Here is a 21,861-nt window from a genome sequence, read left to right as displayed (position 1 = left end):
CCTATCCGTTTATTTGTAATGAAACCATCGGAGCTTTGCTCATTGTTTAGACGGATTCCGCTGAAGGTGTGAGAAATGAGTGCGAAAATTAAGTACCAAAAACCTACCCATACGCACGGAAAGATCTTATTGAAATTCATTTGTCTTAGTAACCCCGTGGTTAAATTCTAAAGCATTCTCGAAAAATTTAAAGTCAAACCTCGTTAAAATGTTTGAAACGCGCGCCATTTTGCATTGAACTGGCGTAAAACGTCTGTTTTTTTTTTTTTGAAATATAGATAATTTTAAATCCATTTTTCTCTCGCAGGGTCAGCTTGAATGCTAGAATTTTTTTTAGCTGTACTTCAACTGTTACCATGCTATGCGGTCTCTTTGGTAACTTAATTTTGGCAGGTATCGCTCGAATGTTGGGAGGAAACCATCTTAAATATTTCCAGTGTGTGTTATCTTTGTTACTATTGAAAGTAACCGCTTTGATTTTAGCTTTCCTTGGTACAATCTGCGCGTTCCCGTTCTACTACCCTGGGTGCCAAAGGTATTTTTTCTAGAGCGGCTCCACTCCTTGTGTCGTTCAAAAATAAGCGATCGTAAAGCTCATTCGCTGCTTTATTTCTGTACACGTTTTTGTTTTTCAGCAATCCATAAGCATGAGAAACGGTGAGTACAACAGTCAATATTTGGAGATGACAAAATAGTAAATTAACTTATAGCTAGCTTCTTTTAAATCAGAAAAAATTCTTAAGTTAAACGAGAACTATAGATAGCAACAGCTATAAATGACTATTCACGATACTACATCGGCATATTTCAATGAGTTTTTAAATTCAGTTTAAAACTTACAATCATATCTTCAAATTTCAGTGGTAGCAAATCCTCATCACGGGCAGATTTGACAGATTCCATTCAAATGGTAAGTTCTTCTTTTAATTTCGCTTTCAGTATAGGCTCGGGGAGAAAGCCAATCTACCAATTACTATTTCTTATTAAATTGGCGTCGTTAATTTTTTTTACTGTTTATTCCTAGACAACTGTTGTCCAACAGGAAGCAGATTTTCAGTCAATCAAAACAAGTGAAGTTACCAGCGCAACTTACGAGATTCCTAACACCAGTGTATACATGCCGCTTCATCCTTCAACAAGAAGCTGGGAGATCAGTCGAGAACAAGTCAACATCATTAAAAATATCGGAAATGGAGCTTTTTCCCAAGTTGCTAAGGCAACAGCAAAGAACATCCATGGTAACCAAGATGTGACTGTGGCTGTGAAAATGTTGAAAGGTTATCTCATTAACAAATTTAAGCGATACTGTGACCTTTTTTAGATTCGATTGTTTGATTGCAATGGGTCGATATTTTTCTTAAATTGCTTTGCTCCAAATAGATAATACTCCTGATTCAGACAGAAAGGACCTGCTTTCAGAACTTGAATTGATGAAGAAACTGAAGCCTCATCCTCATGTGATAACGTTGATGGGATGTGTTACTGAGACTGGTAAAAGAATAAATATCTCCGTTTTAAATGTTGTATAATGAACGATACATACATATGCTGTTAGTTATAAAATGGCTTCAAAATACGTCCTCCCTCGGCTCCAGAATTTAAATGAAATTTTGACTGTATTCCTATTCAGTACCTATATGTTAATGGAATCTTTTATTCTAGATCCGTTACTGGTCCTTATTGAGTATGTCCCGTACGGTGATCTGCTGGGTTATTTGAGGAAGAGTCGTGGGCTCAATGACACGTATTTTAAAAACCCGGATAGAAAGCCAAAAACCAATCTGACTTCACAGCAGTTGATGAGTTTTGCATGGCAGATAGCTGATGGGATGACTTATTTGTCGTCAAGAAAGGTAAACATCTATAATAATATGGATTCACCCAAGGCAACTAAAGAGAAAACCGAATTAAATAACAAGGACTGCAATTTGACATATTGGCATTTTTTCTTTTAGATAATCCATCGTGACTTGGCGGCCAGAAATGTTCTTGTTGGTGAAGGAGAGAAGTGTAAGGTGACAGATTTTGGGATGGCGAGGAATGTTTACCAGGATGATATTTATACCAAGGAAAGTCGGGTGAGTCCCCCCCCCCATCCCCCCCCCCTCCCCCGAAACTCACAATAAATTGTATTATTGTTCTAAAGCCTGTGATAGCATATAATGATAAAGACTAGTGAGCCTGTTTATCTTTCAGGGCCGGTTGCCTGTCAAGTGGACTGCTTACGAAGCTTTGGTATACGGAACATACACAACACAAAGTGATGTGTGAGTGGTTATCAAATAAACAATAATTATCTCCCCTTTCAATTTACCTGCCCGCCATATATAGCAACTAGAATGTAGGACATTTCGCAGATTCCATGATATATGATTTTTTATGACTTAACATAAAGCTTTGTACTCAAGCGCCAAAAAACGTAATGCTTACCACCCAGTAACCATGCAGTACAGGAGGAAGCGGGGTGGTGGAGTGCTGTTGTGGGTCACAATTGAAGTGATACAAATCAGAACGATGTTTTAGGGTTAGATGAGGAACGAAGGGGACACTGATTATTGTATCTTGTCAGTAGATACAAAGCTAAGCAACATCCCGGGATAACCTCGATAATTACTCTTATAATTACTTTTACTATTATTATCTTACTGTAATTATTGTTTTGGAAGTCATACGAGTAACTCGTGTTGATGCTCAATCTTTCAGCTAATTTTAATATTTACGTGCAACTCTGTTTAGTCCCCTGGGCTTCACACTACTTCCCACTGATTGGAGTAATATTCCATTTGGTGGCCCAAAACCGCGTCCTAGGAGTTATAAAACAATTTGTATACAGGTTAACAATTTTTTAATGATCTAATGATAATTTTAATGATATAACGTTCTCTGATAATGAAATGTTCTTTGGTATGTTAGACGTGATATGAAAAAGATTTATTGTTTGCTACTTGAAAAAAGTGATTATCTAAAGGACGGTTTACCAGGAAGTAACACACAGAAAATTAGAATTTTAAGGGTTTAGAACCAAGAAGTGCATGCTATATCGTCTTATCGCGACACGTTAATTTCGCGATTTTGAGGTGCGCATATTTCGCGACACTTAAATTTCGCGATTTTGCGAAAAATTTGCATTTTTAATCACTTTAATTTCGCGTTTTTGAGTAAGACACAATGTAAATTTCCTTTGTAATATTATTTAACATGCCTTTGAATTAAATAAAACGACTTCATCAAAGGAACGATTACGCCAAAATTAACAAAAAACGCAAGGGCGGGACTAAATCTCGGCAATAGCAACAACAGAGCAGTTCTCACAATGTCTACAAGTAGGGTTGGTCATGCTTGTACGTCCATGAATAATTGTTCTTGAGCCAATTGACAACAAAATTTCTTCCGTAAGTGACACGAAACTCATTCTTTCGTGATTATGGCATATGTGAGTCACTTAATTTTCGCGTCATGTTATGTTCGCGACACTTATCGTTTTTTTAGAATCGCTAAAATTGGCGAAATTAACGTGTCGCGAAAATTTCATGTAATGAGGTATACTATTTACATGAAGCATATCCATTGCCTGTTGCTAACTGTCTTTATGTTGATTAGTTACCAGATTATGCTTAATTGCTGGGAACAAAAGCCAAGTGATCGACCAACCTTTCCTAAACTAAAAGAAACGATGAAAGGCATTGAGAGAAACCACAAGGTAAACACTATAGAATTCGGCATATTTTGTTAGTAACGCAAAAAGTAACTAAAATAAACATGTTCTTTCAGTGCCAGTTTGGAAACTATATAGAGTATAGCATTAAACAGGCGAAGTTTATCGTCCTTTTTTTCACACCTGGAACACTTGACACAGAATGTCCACATAAGTCGTAGTGGTTAACATCTTTTATTACAGTTCACAAGACGGCGCAGTTATAAAATTAGCAAAGTAGAAAAAATAGCGAGCGATTGGTGCGGAAGCATAATCTTCGCTGCAAATTATTCTTTGCACCATGTCAGTCAACTAAAATCAGCTCGACTCGAAACTAAAAATTGATTCCACAGCTTACCTGCAATATATTTTGCTGTTACAGACATACATCAACCTTGATGAGTATGACAACAGCTTGTACGTCAACACGGAGGATCTTACAGCTGAATAACAAGTAGTGAAACAGACGTTGTACTCTTACTCGGGTGCAAACGTTAATGTAAAAGAGAAGTCGCTATTAGCAACAACATAAAACAGAAATGAAAGTAAACTTTAAATTTGCAGTATAAACCTCCTAGTTATAAGCACATCTATCTGCCAACAGAAAACAAGCCAATAACCTAAAGAAAATAAAAGTAATTGAAATAAAAGTAGCCACTAGGTAGAATGCATATCAAAACGTTTAATCGCGCGGGTATATATTTTTTTAACATATCACTTCTAAGAGTCTCTAGCTAAATTGTTAGCTGATTTTTTTTAGTGGTTCTTTAATACTGCTTGTAAGATCGATCGATATATACTCGCCGATTAAAAGCCCTTACGGAGATGAACTTCCTTTACAGTGTTTCTTTTGTTTTGTAAATCGTATATATTCGCGCTGATATTATTGAAATGATGTGTTATTGTAAGTCGGAGAAAATAAAGCAAGTTGACAAGATCTGTTGCTGTGTGCTGCTCACTAGAATTTCTTAAAAAATTGTCTACTTACAATAACACATCACTTCAATAATATCAGTATTTTCTCCGACCGGTTTCGTCTGATAAGCCTATGCTATAGAGTACAAATCATTTGCAGGATTTTAGTCATATCCTGTACGCAATTCTGTAGGTGTTTTTTGCTGTTCACACCCTAGTTGGAACGTGATTTGTACTCTATAGCATAGGTATGAAATAAGTTCCTTTATGTATCTTGTTCAAACTCCCTGATGAAGTATGTTTGATCAGACGAAACCGGTCGGAGAAAATAAAGCAAGTTGACAAGATCTGTTGCTGTGTGCTGCTCACTAGAAATTCTTAAAAAATTGTCGAGAAAAAATCATACGATAATTTTCGCTAATTAAAAATGTACGACCAATCACAAGCCTTCTATTATTTTTTCACTCGTTAAAAAATCGTTCGGATTGTCCCGCCAATTACGTTGGCAGTTTACATCTATCATGGCTTACAAATATATTTTGATGAATTTTCTTAAATGTAGAGAGAAGAATTCAAGACACAGAGAACAACTCTCGACATGGAATGTCGGTAATGGTGATTCATTCGCTCATTTAGTTATATAAAATATGGTCAGTGAAGTGATTTTCGTGCCAAGTTTGCTGTAGATAACGTTAAATGTAAAAATTAAACTCGCAGAATTCTTTTCATTTAAGCGGAGTTAAGGATGCTCTGGTGACCAATGTTTGCTTTTCGTGCCAGCGACCGCGATGTTCATTTTTTTACTCAACTTTGTGATATCTCAGAACTCATATGATAGACAATTATTTCATCATAAGTTTGCATGTACATTTGTATTTACTTGTTGTGAAGGATATTCAACTCGCTCGTTCGTTTGTTTTGTTATTCTTCACAAGTCGTGACTAAAAATAATACATGCTCACTTACCATGAAGTAATCTCTATATATAATTGAATAGCGGCTTTTGCCTCTTCTTATTCTGTATAGCACAGAGAAATATCCTTTTTCATGATTTATTGCCGAGACATAAGTGATAAAGACAAAAGCAATACTAAAGCGACAATTTGCGTAACAAATAGCCTGCAATGTGAATATCTAAAATAGAAATATTTCCTGTTAAGTCTACTGTAATATTCCTATTTAAGGTGGCCCGCGGGTATTTATGAGGCTGACAGTTCCCTTTTTTAAGCGCGTTTTAAAACGGGAAAACGTGAGGCGATTGCTTAGATTTTTGAGAATCTGAAAGAAAAATCCTTAAATTATATAAAATGATAAGTTTTATAGCGATCAAACGCGATTTGTTTAAGTTATGAGCGATTTTCGGAAGCCTTCGTTTTTAATAAAATGCGATTATTTTTAAAATGCCACGGTGAATTTTTTTGTAATTACCCCCAAAACGTTGCCAAACAGTTAAAGTTTACTCACAACAACTTACAGGAAAATCCACTCCGTAGATTTCCTGAACGAGCGACATCTTTATTTTGCCTTTAAAAACTGTTGTGTTATGCATCTGACTTGACCGTCGCATAAATGTGATACTTATAATAACCCAGTACCAGCCAGTTTTGAGGCTGATGTCACCTTAATCTTGTGTGTAAAAGTTAAAAAGATCGTGTATATACACCAAATGTTAGCAGTCAATAAAGATGGATGGTTTTCAGCCGAGTTTTTGAAAATATCAAACAAATGACGTTATTTCAAATTGCGAAAAATTTGTCGATTTGTTTTGCATTTTTTTAAAGCTGCAGCTAGAACAGGATATTGCAAAGGTTTGTGCCAAATTTCAGCGTGTTCCTTTCATACGGTTTGAAGAATTTCGGTCGGAAAGTCAGGTACATTTGCTTTCCAAGTTCTAGTCGCTTTGTAAACCCCGCATTTCGAATGAAATTATACTGTTGTTTTCGAAGAGAGGTGTTACTTTCAAATTCCGCATGATCTTCTGCCACTTGGAAATAACACAGCCTGAATTCGAAGTAGTTACTACTAAAATGACAATTACCGTTCCAACACATGTATTCCCTGAAGGCAGAAGATCGTGCGGAATTTGGAAGTAACACCTCTCTTCGAACAACAACAGAATAATTTCATTCGAAATGCGAGGTTTACAAAGCGATTAAAACTTGGAAAGCAAATGTATCTGACTTTGCGACCAAAATTCTCCAAACCGTATGAACGAAATACGCTGAAACTCGGCACAAACTTTTGCAAATCCTGTTCTAGCTGCAGTTTTAAAAAAATACAAAACAAATCGACAAATTTTTCGCAATTTGAAATAACGTCATTTGTTTGATATTTTCAATAATTCGGCTGAAAACCATCCATCTTTATTGACTGCTAACATTTGATGTATATACACGATCTATTTAACTTTTACACACAAGATTAAGGTGACATCAGCCTCAAAACTAACTGGTACTGGGTTTTTATAAGTATCACATTTATGCGACGGTCAAGTCAGACGCATAACACAACAGTTTTTAAGGCAAAATAAATATGTCGCTCGTTCAGGAAATCTACGGAGTGGATTTTCCTGTAAGTTGTTGTGAGTAAACTTCGACTGTTTGGCAACGTTTTGGGGTAATTACGAAAAAATTCACCGTGGCATTTTTAAAATAATCGCATTTTATTAAAATCGAAGGCTTCCGAAAATCGCTCATAACTTAAACAAATCGCGTTTGATCGCCATAAAATTTATCATTTTATATGATTTAAGCTTTATTCTTTCAGATTCTCAAAAATCTAAGCAATCGCTTCACGTTTTCCCGTTTAAAAACGCGCTTAAAAAAGAGAACTGTCAGCCTCATAAATACCCGCGGGCCACCTTAAAAGAAAGATTTATGGATGAACGCAAACGCATCTGTTTTAATGCCATATTGCCTTGACCATAACAAAAACAATAGACGAAAGCAAACAAAATGCGCAAAAAAACTGCATGGATCTTTATTCGCGGACATTATCTGTGCCGAGAAGCAGATGGATAAAATTTCTTCGAACTTGTGCCTTCGAAAACTGTCCGCTCTAGGCGGAAAACTACGATCTTTAAAGAAGGGAAAATTTTACACAACAAAGTAGTTTTACTGCATGGCGTTAAAAAACATTGCTAATCTGTTCAATATATTTAGTGCAATATTGATCTAGAGTATCAGATTACTACAGAAAACAAGATTTATTCATTTTCAACAAACAAACTGAACTTGATATTTCTGAGCATTGCACTCGTCGTTGAGGCTGACTTGTCTCTTGCCGTCTCTCACGAGGAATTTTTTAGACGCTGGTGTGTTGTCTTCTCATCATCCCGTGCCAAGTAACTCAAGCTACTGAAGTGTGACTCTATCCAAATAAAGAACGTATTGGTTGAGTACCTTTGCTAACTGCATTATAAAAGTGGCGGCATCAGTTTCTTCCTTGAGTGGACCTGACTGATAATGGTTGAAAACTTTCTCTCTTTAGGTTACCTCTTACATGTAATCGTGTTGATACTTCCGTATTCAGGTACGTTAAAGAGATTTCAGTTTAGTTCACAGTGGGAAATTTATTTTACAGTTTTAGATTTGAGTAACAGTAGCGTCCTTGAGGATTAAGATCATGAGCAAGGTCTTCAAGATAATTACAAAATAAACAGAGACAACATTGTAGGGATTTATAGCAAGATAGGGCAACACGCCTCAGTGAAGTGTGTTTGACTAAGCCTGAATAATTTACGTCAGTTGCCTCAGTGTTTATCGCGCACAAATACCTATTCGACGGACGTTCACATTAGACTTCTTAGATCAACTAACAAACTCAAAATACAGATGTAAGTGAAGGAAATTGACGTTCAGTTGTGAAAAAAATGAATGACAGACATGATTGCGTTTTATTAGGACTGCCGTACGGTCACAGCAAATAACCTCAGCAATACGTGATATACATCAAGATTTAGCATTTACTTACGAAAGGCGACACCCTAGGGATCGCAAGCTCACAGCGTTGCAAATCGGTGGTTAAATATAATAATTTGTATGGACCTTAATGTATACCTAGGTTACACAGCGAATGGTTGAGCCGAATTTCCACTATAGTGTGACTTTTGGTTCACCTGCACTTTAATACTGAAAGAAAGAACTTTGCTACCATGGCAGTGGTATATTCGACTTGCATGCAGCTTGAAACTCGTTTTAGTTTAGCTTCATGTTATTTATTTCGACTGACATCTGTTCCTTGAAGAAATGGCTGTAAGGTGTATCTGAAATTGAAATGATGCCAAAACTAATATGAAGCATAACAGGCGTATCATCCAGGAACGAAAGGGTTCTTATCTTAGTCAGCGATTGAACGTCGTGAAAACAAGCGGAAATCGTATACATCTTGCAACGAGTAATAAACAAAAGCGAGGATAAAAAAATGGTTTTCTCGAATCCTCGAATTAGCCATATTTTGTTACTCGTGGAAATGTTAGGCTATTTGGCCTGGAAATTTTTGTTATAAGCCCGGGAATAAGCTTGCGTGTTGTCAACACGAATTATGTGTTATGTTTTTTTTTCCGCTAGGTAATACGTTCGACTTGAATTTGTGAATTTTTTGAGGACGCAACGGTGTCACACAACAGGAAATTTCGAAGCAAACAATGTTGTTACGTACAGGGCACAGTAAAAAAGGAGCCTAATTCCATCGACATCAATAATTAAAGGCGACAAAAATACTCCACTAATCTTAGATTATTGCTGTAAAAACAAATTTTAAAAAGGCTAGGCAGGGACAGCTAAGTGAGAACTATTACTAGTTTTAATATTTAATGTTGCTCTATCCATTGTCCAAGTCGCCTTTGAAACTGTAATTTGCAACTGATGACTATCTCGTGATATCTTTTCACGACGTCAATACGTGATGTCAGATAATTGAAATTATTATTTTACTAGCTCCGTGAGCGGTCAAGATGAAACAAATCCCGTGCTCTGATTGGCTACCCGAGCGGTCAAGATGGAGCCATCTTGACCGCTCGGGTTCGCCCGTTGTGTTCCCGCAAGCGAAAAAACTTTTCAGTTCCGTCGTCGCTACTCCAAAAAGCTTTTCAGTCGTAAATTTGAGCTATGAAAGTATTTTCCGAAACAACACAGGTTTTTTTTGTCTGTTTCTAGCGAAATGGAGTCCGATAACAAAGAAATAGGTATTGAAGTGAAATAATGAGAACAAACAAATTAATCAACAAATGCTAACGAGTTTCGTGAATTTTATTTGCCACAACAACCACCTGATACAAAAATTAAAGCGCAAAGCGACTTGGAGACATGTTATCGGTTTTTTTTCGGCGGAAAAGGGAGAGAAATCAGTGACATACCTGAAGAATAAAGACTTCGGCAAACTAGTCGTTTGTGTAAAATCTTCAAAATGGAAGAAAGCGGACGGCACAGCGAACCAGGCACTGAAAGCTTTTTAAAAAACATCTTTTCACCGAAACCTCTAACGCTCACGTCGAATAAGGTCGGGTCGAACATTTATATCAATGATGTAGGAAAGTTCAAGCTTTTCCCGTGAAGTAAGTCCCAAACGCTTTCAACAATCATAATTTCAATATTCAGCTCGTGTCAGGGCAGGTTTGCACCACAAAAGCGCCAGAAGCGAGCAAATACTCAGTCTGCAAAACGTCCAATAATCAAAAGCTGGCGGCCAGATGGAATGGACATTCTTGTTTTAAGGCTTCAAACTCAACGTTGATTCGCAATTTTAGCCATTTCAATATCCTTTTGACGGTTAAAAAGAGTTGAATTTCGCTGTTGTCGCGTCGTTTTACTTCAACTCGATTCATTCAAGAATTTGACAGTCACTCGTTAAACTTTTAAACCAATGGAATGATTTTAGCGTGCGCCATGATTGAGCATGCAACTGGCTTCCTTTTCAGTACTCGTAAAAAGTCAAATAATAAATCCTTTATTGACCAAGCTTGTTCGGTCAAGATGGCAGGATATTGGCCTCGTTCTTTTTTTGCGTGTTTATGGACCGAGACGAAGTCGAGGTCCATAAACACGCAAAAAAACGAACGAGGCCAATATCCTGCCATCTTGACCGAACAAGCTTGGTCAATAACCCATATATATTTTGAAGCGCCTGACATGATCGGGCTATCATTTCGTGCAACGTTTTGATATTCAGTCTGGACGCAACTGTTACAGAGGTTGATTCTCTATGCAAATAAGACTACTGAGCTTAATGCTGGACCAAGTGGCTTGAGTGCCAATTTATTCTAATACAGAGAACTTACGGATCGATACAGAGGATAAAACTGAAGACACCCTGACGTGCATCAACGAAAAAGCACTGTGAAGAAAAAAAAAAAACGGAAACCTTACCCCAACAAATCCCTCTAAATCAAATACCATTCCCGTACAAAATAGATATAAAATCGAATGGCATTCCCAGATAAACTCGGTTAGACCTGTTTCTTTAGGACGGTAGGTTATTTTGATTTGAGAACACATTAAGTGCCTTAAAAATATCGTTTACAATAATAATGAGAGTATTAAACATGGAAGCTTTCAAACCCTTGTTTTAATATGAAAGGATGCAATGGACGTGCCTTGGCTTTAATTCCAAACACGGGAAAATAAGTGAAACAGTTTATCTGGATAAGGCAGTAAGTGAAAGCAATTACAATAACGGTCATCTTTAACAATTGATATTGAGCAGCATATGAAACGTGGCATTTTTTAACAGCATGTATTATACTATTGTTTTCAGTCCAGCTAAGATAACTGATTTACAAGAGATGTAAAAAAACAAAAGATGATATATTCCTAAAGTAGCTATACCTATCCCCACGACCCCAAATTAGTCACCCATATCCCATCCTTTATCCACTTTTCTCTTGACGACGGCCAAATTATTTTAACCATGGTAATACAAACATGTGATGATCAGCATACACTCGATAGCTTGAACTCCCGACATCTCGAACCGTTATCAATTTCCCTTGAAGGTTCGAGTTATCGGGATAACAGAATCTATTGACCTTTAAATTAAAAAATGCAAACAATATCATGACATTGTTTGCATTTTGATTATTTAAAGTTCAATCAGATATATCGTATTTTCTCGATTAAACGCCGTACCCCAATTAAACGCCCGCTCGTTTAAACGCCGGGTCAAAACTGCTAATTTTTTAATAAACGCCAGGGCGTTTGATCGAGGTCCCGGCGTTTGTTCGAGGTCCAGGCGTTGCAGTTTATGAACGTAAAACTCTGTATCCGTAACATTTACTTGTTCCCATGTTGTACATATATTGTTTCGGTTCTGTTTGTCACAAATCTTGATTGCAACGTGTCGTATGCAATACTGTAACTCTTGGTAATAATCATACTCGGAGACCCAGGGACAGTTTGTCGGGGCGGGACGAAGGGAAAAAGCGTTCCGCTTTGACAAACTGGCCCTAAGTATCGGAGGATGGGAAATAATAAATCAACTTGGAAAATATCTGAAAGTTTCACTTCGTTAATACACGCCGGACCCCGGTTAAACGCCGGGTACACCAGGCCAAGTTTGAAATTAACGCCGCGGGCGTTTTATTGAGAAAATACGGTTTATCATGTATACGGTACATTGGACTGCTCTAAAGCCGTCCTGACATCCGCCCTCGTGTGTAGAGAAATGAGATACGTTTTAATGGTTTCATGTTCCCTTTCTAGAAGGAGTTTTAAAGTTCACCTTGGAGCCTTCTGATCCAAGTTATGCTAGGAAGGGAAGCAATGCCAGACTTGTGTGGGACTACAGTGTGGATGATAAACAAAAAGAGCTCCAAGGCATTGTTTATAGTGTACAAGTCTCTAATGGTCCTTCTGTTTATGTGCTAGTACAATTTAAAAATGGAACTGTTGTAGAACATCCACAATTACCTGCTGCTTACAAAGGAAGAGTAAGGATTGAAGGAAATGCTTCTCTTATCATTGAGAATGTATCTCTTCAGGACAACACCAGATTTATGTGCAGACTATACGCCGAGCCTGGCGCTGGTCAAGACCACCTGAGCATAGTTCAACTTATTGTGACAGGTACATATTGTACATTATACATAAATGAAATGGGGCATTTCCTTTAATTAAATGTTCTTGTGTTTTCCACGTTCTTTGCCACCATTTGCGTTCACGGTGTCATGTATAGTTCATTTTAACATTGCAGACCTTTTGGTTGACTCTTTCACAGTTAACAACTGTTGTATGTTTTCGTTTTGTATGTTTGCCTAAGCAAGATAACGAAAGTACAGTTATACTCATTTATCTCATCTATTAATAGAGAAAATACAGCCACGCTTATGGTTTACGGCGGATAGATTTTTATTTCCCTAGATTTACGTATGGAAAACATTCAATTCGATATTTAGGCCCAAAACTTTTGAGCAAGATAGCAAACGAAGAAAGATAGACCGTCAGTTTAAAGAAATTTAACGCCCAGATACGCAAACTTAATCTAAGTAATACCCTAGCGGATGGATGTAGTGGTTACTTTCTTTGCAAATCATAATTCTCAGTTTTCTTATCCAATATATCTGTATAAGTTTTTTTTCCATATTTTTTTCTTTTTGTTTATTTGCGATTTTATATTCATTTTTGTTAATCTTAGTTAGGTGTCCCCTATTAGTAGTGGGGTCTGCTCACTGCTTGATGTAAGAGCCACATTAATTAAATCTATCGTTAGTGACCTTAAATAATTCAATCAATCAACTTGCTTTTCTCACTTAAACCCTTGAGTTTCCATTGGAACGTAGGTTGTCCACCAGAGATCTCCATCTTCCCTTGTCCCTGGCCATTTCCACTTGGTTCCAGCTCAGTCCAGCTTGTTGTACTTTAGCCTCCGTTGATCTTCTCCATTTTTTAGCTTTTCTTGGTACTTTAACCCTTAGGTGTCCATCGAAAATCATGCCTGGTCACACAGCTAGCAGTGGGCTTTCTCAGCATATTACCTAGCCAGTGCCATTTCCTTTTTTCTGACTGACAGGTGAAAGGTTTAGTTCTTTGGACTTCCATTGATCTCTTTCATAATTTCTCACTTTTCACGCTATCGAATTCGAAGAATATGCCGAAGACAGTGATTGACGAAGGTCTTAACCTTATTGTTGGAAGCTTTGGTCGCAAGCCCTGTCTCACAGGCATACAGAAAACATCGGAGTTGATGCTTGAGTGGAAAGCCTAAAACGACATTTTTTCCAAAGGAAAATCCTCCTCCGCATTGTTCGCTATCCTGGACTGGATGTCATATTCACCATTTAGCACTCCCCACATACACCAAGATACTAATTTCCACTCTATCGAGTGTTGCGAAGCCTACTTACTTTGCCGTCAAGTTAGATAGCCCTTTGTTTATACTGACAGTAAGAATTGTGTCGTCTTTCTTAAACGGGGAGTTATTGGCCATTTTAGCTGTTTGTTTTCTTCATAAGAAAACTAATAAAATAAAAGAGTCTTAACCAAACCATAAACCTTCAGTTTAACGAAGCTATGACTTTACTGAATTAGTTTTACATAATAATTCCTTTTCATTTCATTGGCTGGTGTCAGATAGCAATCAACACTGCGAAAACTATTAGCTGTTTTTTTTTTTCGACTTTTTTTGCTTGTTTACAAGCAAAAAGTAGGAGAATAGCGTTTACTGGGTAAAATCTGAACCGGAAGGGATCGCATTCTTGTTAACTCTCAAGGGACTGTTTTAATTTTTCAGGGGAATACTTTCCGCTGTGGGTGATCAAAGCGCGTGACTTGTAAAGTGTCACTCTATAGGTGTGCTTCAGCACTTCCGTTCTTGTAGAAAAAACGTGACTTGTCAAATTTACAAACGTTAAATAACAATCAAAAACGTGAGTAGCCCAAATCTTACGTCACGTAACCAATTAAGAATGCAAGGGGTTCAGTGCTCGAAGGCAGCGAAGTTTAAAACGATTAAGAACGAAATTTGTCATGGTACAAGTCTTTAGGCGCTAATATTAATTTAACCTAAAACGATTAACGACGCAAATTTGTACTCGTACAAGTCTTTCACACACTAAAACGTTGCTAATAGTTAACCAAAGGGAACTCATTTCGTGACAATAGATTATTTCTGCTGAGTTGCACAATTTAGAATTGCAACATCATCTAGCGAAGCGCACTATTACTAAAAATAGATTTCGCCGCATGATACCCCCCGCGTGAGTCGGACAACAATTTTAGTTTCGGCAAAGGCTTTGTATGGAGGGGACGCATTCTTGACAAAAAAAGGGCGAGAAAGGCACAATTTGAGGCCGAGATTCTCGAAAGGCTCGAAAAATGATAGATTTCAAACATTTTTGCTTAAGTAAGTGAAAAACAGATTGAAGGTATCCAAAAAGTGGCCCAAAATTGAATTTATTAGTCGACGATCAGGCAATGACACCTTGATTCCCACTGCAAAATTATTCAGGCTGCCGAGCGGCGGATAGCGAATTACTATCGAGTTATATAATTGCGAAGGATAGCACTTGTATGTTCGCTTCATTTAGGCCCCGGAAAGATCGTCGGTTGCAAGAAATTCAGAATTCTTCCCGAATTTGACGGCACTGATCGCCGGCCATCCGATCTCATTTCGACACATGATAGATAGAGGGCGAAAATATTATGCTATTCAAACGCCTTTCTAATGGAATTGACGGCAGGGTTTGATTTTAATAATTTAAATTTATCCCTATTACTATTACAGACTGCAGCTACAGCTGCCGAGCTTGATCAGTCTATATTAAATACGCGACAATTGTGTAACGAAATTGACCTCTTTAAATATTCGGGTCCGGCAAGGAGACCGATCGGACAAGCGTTTCTTTGTGTAATTTTGTGGTGGCATAAATCTGAGGTTAGCTCTGTTGTGTTGCAAAATGTGCCACTAAGAACAGTGTAAACGTTTTGCATTTCTCATAAAAATAAATGTTTTCTTTCAGCAAATCCCGGCAGCAAATCGGGCCTTTATAATCCATTCAATAACTGAGAGTAAAACATTTTACACATTTATTGAATAATCGCTCTGTTTGACAAACCTTTTGTTTCAAACCACGGTTTAAGCTTTCTACGTTGCACAGGTAAGGCTTTCTCTCGAATTCCGAGCCAATCTGGCCATGGTTTTGTGCCTGGGTTTTGTGAAACAATCGTTAAAAATGCCTCCGAAGTGCCCGCCAACCATACATTGTTCTTACAGAGAGCAGTTTGTTTATCCGAATTTTGTCTGACTCACACCGGGGGTCAAATTCTGTGACGTCATTAGTGCGCTTCGCTAATTGCAACATCATTAAATGTGTTAAGTGATATTTACAAGTGTTTTTGTAGCCTGTTGTGAAATTACTTCCAGTAGAAGCAGTATAAAACGCTAAACGTTTCTTCTGTTCAGAAGTTAATGCATCGCCATTAGAAAAATAAACAGCAACGGTTTTACTGGAAATGTAGTCGTTAGAAATGGCATGTGTAGCCGTAAGGTAAAGAATAACGCGAGGAGAAGCGGCTTTTGGTAATATTCAAGCGAAAATTTACTTCTCAGTGTGGGGTTAAGATTGCGTGACGAGACAAAAGGTAACTCTGTCGTGCGTAACCTAACCTGCGATCAGGCGTTATTTTTCTCGCTCAACGGAAAAATGAGCCTTCCCTGAGCCTTCCCTCCGCCTTTTTAACCAAGCTAAAGTATATGAGTCGCAAAGCACTCAGCCGTCGCGACTGACAAATACAGCATTTCCTTCGCGAAAATAAAAAAAAAATGCTTGAACTGAAAGACGTTTGAATTCTTCCATGATATGTTCGAACAACAATGCCCAGCATAAACCTTCTACTCATACTAACTTCATGCAAAAAAAGTCGATATCTCGAAAAGATCTTTGATCTTAATAATGCTCAAAAACAGCTATCTCGTTGCAGAGCTACCAGTTATCAGCCCGCCGATAATAAACGGAAGTTACATTGAGGGATCCTCAGTCAATATCAGTTGTACAGCGACTGGAAAGCCAATCCCGGAAGTATCATGGATGCGAAATGGGCAAATTAAAAGTTTCGGACGGAAAACAGCATATTTGAACTTCGACAGAATTACCAGGACAGATGATGGAATGTACACATGCCGAGCTAACAACCCAGCAGGGACGAAAACTCATATAGAAACTCTATTAGTTCGTTGTGAGTCTGAAGACTTTTAATTCCCATTTGTAATAGATCAGCATTCTTGGCAAACATTTTAAACACATTCCTTAACGTGCCTTTCTTTTTACAAATTGTATACACGAAAAATCAATTAGGGAGACGCCACCTTTTTTCATTATGCCTCCCTTTCTTTTTTAAATACGCGGTACGTCGTCAAACTCGAGAAGGGCCAACATTATAAGTTTTTTCACTACAACTATGTTTTGCGTTTCATTTTAGACATTCATTACAATATTAAATACTAAACAATACAATACTAAACGGATTGAAGCAAATGTAAACGATTATTCATCTTTCTTTTTACAGACCCGGCAAAAATACTTAGAATTACTACATCAGCTGCCAGTTCATGGATTGGTCAGACAGTGTTGTTGAAGTGTGTGTCAGATGGTGTTCCTACACCAACACTCACCTGGTACAAACCTGATGGAAATGAACTAAACACAGTCACAGCTAAAGAAAGCACAGTAAAGGTGACGATAAATGATGAGCAAGATTTTGGTAAATACAAGTGTGTCGCTTTCAATGGCCTTGATCCTTCAAACAGTGCCTCAATGCTCCTGCGACATAAAAGTATGTGTATTAAATATTGTTGATTGGTAAAAGAGATGATTTAGACAAAAGGGACGTAGTCTCAACTATAAAAAGCCCCTTTTTTGTCAGATAGAAGATAAATAGCTCATTAAATCTAAACTACTAAGTTTATTATAATAGCTGACATTCCAATCACATTCTAATCACTTTTCAAAACCCTTTTACAGTAGAATGAAATGATCCATGAAATGTCTAATAGTAGTTCTTGACTCCTTCTCAGGAGCATAGGCCATCAACAGTCTCTCGCCATAGCCTCCCGTCCTTTGCATTCCTCTCTAGCTGGTACCGACTATTGCCCATGGATTTGATCTCTGCTTCTAGCGAACGTCTCCAGGTGTTCCGTGATCGACCTCTCTTTCGACTCCCTTGAGGATCGATTCCAGGTCAAAGCTTGCCTCGTGATGGAAGAGGAAGCCCTCCGTAAAGTGTGGCCTAGCCATTTCCATTTCCTTCTCCGGATAGCTTCCTTCACTGAAGTTTGTCCAGATCTCTGCCATATTTCGATGTTACTTATTCTATCTGACCGTACCAACTGTAAAATCCTACGCAGGCACTTGTTAATAATCTCCAAGTCTCTAAGCCATAAAGTAGAACATACTTAATGTTGGAATTAAAGAGCTTGAGTTTGGTTCGTGTGGCGATATTCCTTAAGCTCCAGATATTACACACGGCAGCAAATGTGATGTGTACCATTTCTACTTTTGATGTCCGCGTCTGTGCCTCCTAGCTTGTCGATGGTACTACCGAGATAACGAAAAGATTTTACGTCCTCAAGTGCCCCCCCCCCCCCCCCTAAGGGTGACTGGATGTTCAGTTGTTGTCTTCAGCCTCAAGGTCCTAGTCTTGTGCCTGTGGATGTCCAGCCCCAGCTCTGCAGAGTTGCTGTCTACGTCTGATGCTTTCTTTTGCATCTGCCGTTAGTTATGCAAAAAGAGAGCCAAATCATCGGCATAGCCGAAGTCGTTCAACTGTGAATGTCGACAGCGTCCACTGGATTCCTTTTCTTTTGGTTGATGTAGTCTTTCTTGTAATCTAGTCAATAACCAGCAAGAACAGGAATGGCGATAGAAGACATCCCTGCCTGACTCCAGTAAGAACTTAAAATAAAGCTTACTACTTCTTCACACCTAACTATTTAATTTTACCGCATAATTGTTCCTCACCTAGTTATTCAATAGTTAATGCAGCAGTTTTTTTTTATCTTACTATTTGCACTTTAATACAACCTAACTTCTGCTACATTTTCATACGTGGCAAATGCTATTAAATGCCTTTATCAAATTAAGTACTAATCCTAAGACTTGTTATTGTGCGCTGTGCTAATGCCTTGGATGTTCCATTAAGATAATTGCATTGCTTAAGTAGATGCTCCGTGGTTTTTCTTTGATAAGAGAAATCATCCCACAGTTCGAAAATTTTGGCTTGCACGGTGCACATGGCATCCTTTTCAGTTTCAAACAAAGAGAAATAAAAAACAGACTTATCTTGGCTCAAGGCACTTATTAGCCCTCTTTGTTGAGAATCACACAAGTATTAACAATAAAAAGGTCTAATAACAAAGAAATCAGTCAGACTGTTAAACAACTAAGTTTTAAGAGTTGTAAATCGTCTCTTTAGATTACATGCGCCAACAAAAGTAAACATACCAACACTTCTAAATTCCAATTCGATCGGGATTCCGAGGGCCACAGGTTTGTCAGTCGAAGACTGTTACGTGCAACCCTCGTAAAACAAAGTTGATTTATTTATACGCGTGCCATTTATTAACTTTTACTACTACAAACAATAGAAATGGTTTATAATAAGGTTTATAATAAGGAAGCAGGAAACTGCGGGCCACTGTTCAACTGATATTTCTAATAACTAACTTTATGATTTCAAACAATCGATATATGTTTGGTTACGCAAGGTAGGCAATCGAAAAATATCTTAATTTGCTTTTTGTTTGCACGCGCGAGCGAAAGTTATCTTACGTATGGCACTTATATGAATCCTCCTATGTGGGAGGACACTCCCTCCTATGACCACTTTGTTGGATGTACAAAGGTCTGCGAACATTTCTCCATTTTCGTTCATAACGCCAAGTCCGTGACGTTCGATGTATTTTTCATCTTTGCATTAAAGTCCCCAATAAGTATGGTCATGTCCTTTTTTCAACTTATCAAAAAATACTCTGCAGCTTTTTGTAGAACTGATCTTTGGCTTCCTCGTCATGGTCATTCGTGAGAGCATAACACTGAATAATGTTTAGCGCTATTTTCCTCATTTTGGTTCTAAAGGAGGCAGTGATGATTCTTGAGCCAGCTGCCTCCCATGTAATGAGAGTTTTTGTGCTTCTCGCGAGAGCATGAAGCATCTCTACATGATCTGAGTAAAGAACCATTTCTCCTGTTATTAGCCTCATCTGACCTGACTGCGTCCATCTGGTCTCGGACAAACCTAGCACGGCGATGTTATAATTCCTTTATCTCAGAAACCACCTGAGTTGTTTGCCTGCAGCATATAATGTCCTAACATTCCAAGTTCCCATCTTAGAGATCATCCTGGGAGATAGAAAGGGCCTTGGCTCTCAGGTATCCTTGCGGCTTTCACCACATAGCGTCCTATTCCTCCTTGAACTGGTTGCCTTAAGAGATTAGTCGATGCTTCGGTAGCAAATCAGAATTTTTACAGGGTTGCGATGCTGGCCGCACGCTCAACCTCCAACCTGGAGGGCCAGGGTGCTTGTTTTGTCTGACCCCTCTCCCGCAGACCAATTTGGCATGGTTGAACCTGCAAGGAGCGCGAGGCTCCCGCCGGCACAGCTCTGGGGGTCGCAAGGGCACCCAAGCCGCCACGTTAAGGCAAAGCACCGGTGACTGCCAAATGTTTCGTACCGTTGAGCAGAGACTACAATGAAATGGACTGCACCAGCTGATGATGGAGCGAGTCCTATCACAGCATACCAGCATACCGGGTGGCACTGAGATAAAGAATAAGAATGTTACTGACACTAGTACAACAAGTCTGTCTGTTGGAGGTCTTGGACAGAGATACCGAGTACAGTGTGAAGGTGTTTGCTAAGAAGAATAATAATAATAATAATAATAATAATAATAATAATAATAATAATAATAATAATAATAATAAACCTTTATTGAAGTGTCAGGGTCAGTATTTAGCTAACAGGAGCTAATTGGATACACTCTACTACTTAAAAATATATTAAAAATGCAATAGTTTACTATTAAAAATTAGGAGGAATCAGTAAGACTTTAAATTAACCGGTTTCTAAAATTACAAATACAGTATAAAACAAGAATAGTTTAAAAAGGTAAAAACAGGTCTTTTTCTCTTATATTCTTTAAATAGAAGAAATGCTTAAAGAATAGGTACATTTCTAGCGGCTTTCATTAACTGAATGTCCAGCCGAGAGAGCAGCAGCTGCTAACATGACATCCGCTTTACGAACTTTGCTAATTTATGCAGCTGTCACTTTAACTCCATAATTTTACTACAGTGTTTTCCATTGTTACATGTATTGTTTTATTATTTCACAGAGATTGGTGTAACATTGTCAAACAGTTGACTTTGAAAGGACTTTTTTCAAACACAATAGCAAAAAATTAAAGAGTACATGTCGTCTACATGGCGGATCAACAATTAGCCTTTTTTGTGCCCGCGCGGAGGTAAAATAGGAGCAAAATGGTAGCACCAATCATGAGTAATGTGACAATTATGTGCTTGTGAAATTCATTTCTTCCGACTAACAGGACAACCTTTTAACATTGTAATCAATCAGGCATTCCCGAGACACCAGACATTATAAACATGCCTGCGGAGGTACAGAGTGATGAAGTGACCTTAAAATGGACAAAGCCAGTAAGCAATGGAGCGGACATCACACAATACACTGTATATATGCGAAACGTTAGTAGTAACGGTACCGTAGGAGACTGGAGAAAGTTTGAGGTCATTCATGATGTCTCTGTTCGTGAATACGTCGTCACACTTAAAAAGGGTCGGCGGTATGAGTTTGTTGTGACTGCAACCAACAAATATGGAGAGAGTTTGAAAGAAGAGCAAAACATAAAGAGAATCAAAGTTTTAGGAGGTAAAGTTATGGAAATGTCACACTTCTTGTTGCAGATTATCTGAATGACATGAATAGATAACAAACTTTATTTAGGCACAGTAAAAACATCAGTAAAAAAATGACTAACTGATCTATTGTAGTTTTTGCAACTTATCACTCAAAGTTTGGCTGACAGATCTGTGCAGTTCAGTGAGTGTGTGTATTTTTTAACTAGTTTCTTTTTTGCTGATATTCCTGTTTGACGTAAAAAGAAATAGGCGAGATGCTACTGAATTCTGCTAATGTAATGCCTTTATCTTTGATACTGTTCAACTACCTTGTTTACACATTCTTTCAAACTATGTCCGTTTTGGTGTTTTTCAGGGTCTGCTAAATCGACTGCAAATCAGAAT

The 21,861-nt window shown here is 38.0% G+C and overlaps 2 protein-coding genes and 1 long non-coding RNA gene across 3 annotated transcripts in view; 2 read left to right on the top strand and 1 right to left on the bottom strand.

Moving 5' to 3' along the window:
* Positions 1 to 21,861, top strand: part of LOC144662793 (uncharacterized) — a 192,926-nt gene that overhangs the window by 27,792 nt on the left and 143,273 nt on the right. The window contains exon 6 of the mRNA XM_078523721.1: positions 21,176 to 21,487. Within this exon, the coding sequence (XP_078379847.1) occupies positions 21,176 to 21,487 (312 nt within the window). The remainder of the gene's footprint in view (positions 1 to 21,175; positions 21,488 to 21,861) is intronic.
* Positions 1 to 21,861, bottom strand: part of LOC144662797 (uncharacterized) — a 208,514-nt gene that overhangs the window by 143,767 nt on the left and 42,886 nt on the right. The window lies entirely within an intron of this gene.
* LOC144662875 (uncharacterized) lies at positions 3,601 to 4,524 on the top strand. The gene is made up of 2 exons (XR_013572547.1): positions 3,601 to 3,700; positions 4,077 to 4,524. It is a non-coding gene; the product is annotated as an uncharacterized LOC144662875 (long non-coding RNA).

The sequence above is a fragment of the Oculina patagonica genome, chromosome 8 (genome assembly GCF_052425735.1).
Source record: "Oculina patagonica isolate OP01 chromosome 8, crgOcupat, whole genome shotgun sequence".
Taxonomy (NCBI): Eukaryota; Metazoa; Cnidaria; class Anthozoa; order Scleractinia; family Oculinidae; genus Oculina; species Oculina patagonica.
The sequence above is the reverse complement of the archived record's forward strand: the minus strand, read 5'-3'. Positions and strand labels throughout refer to the sequence as shown.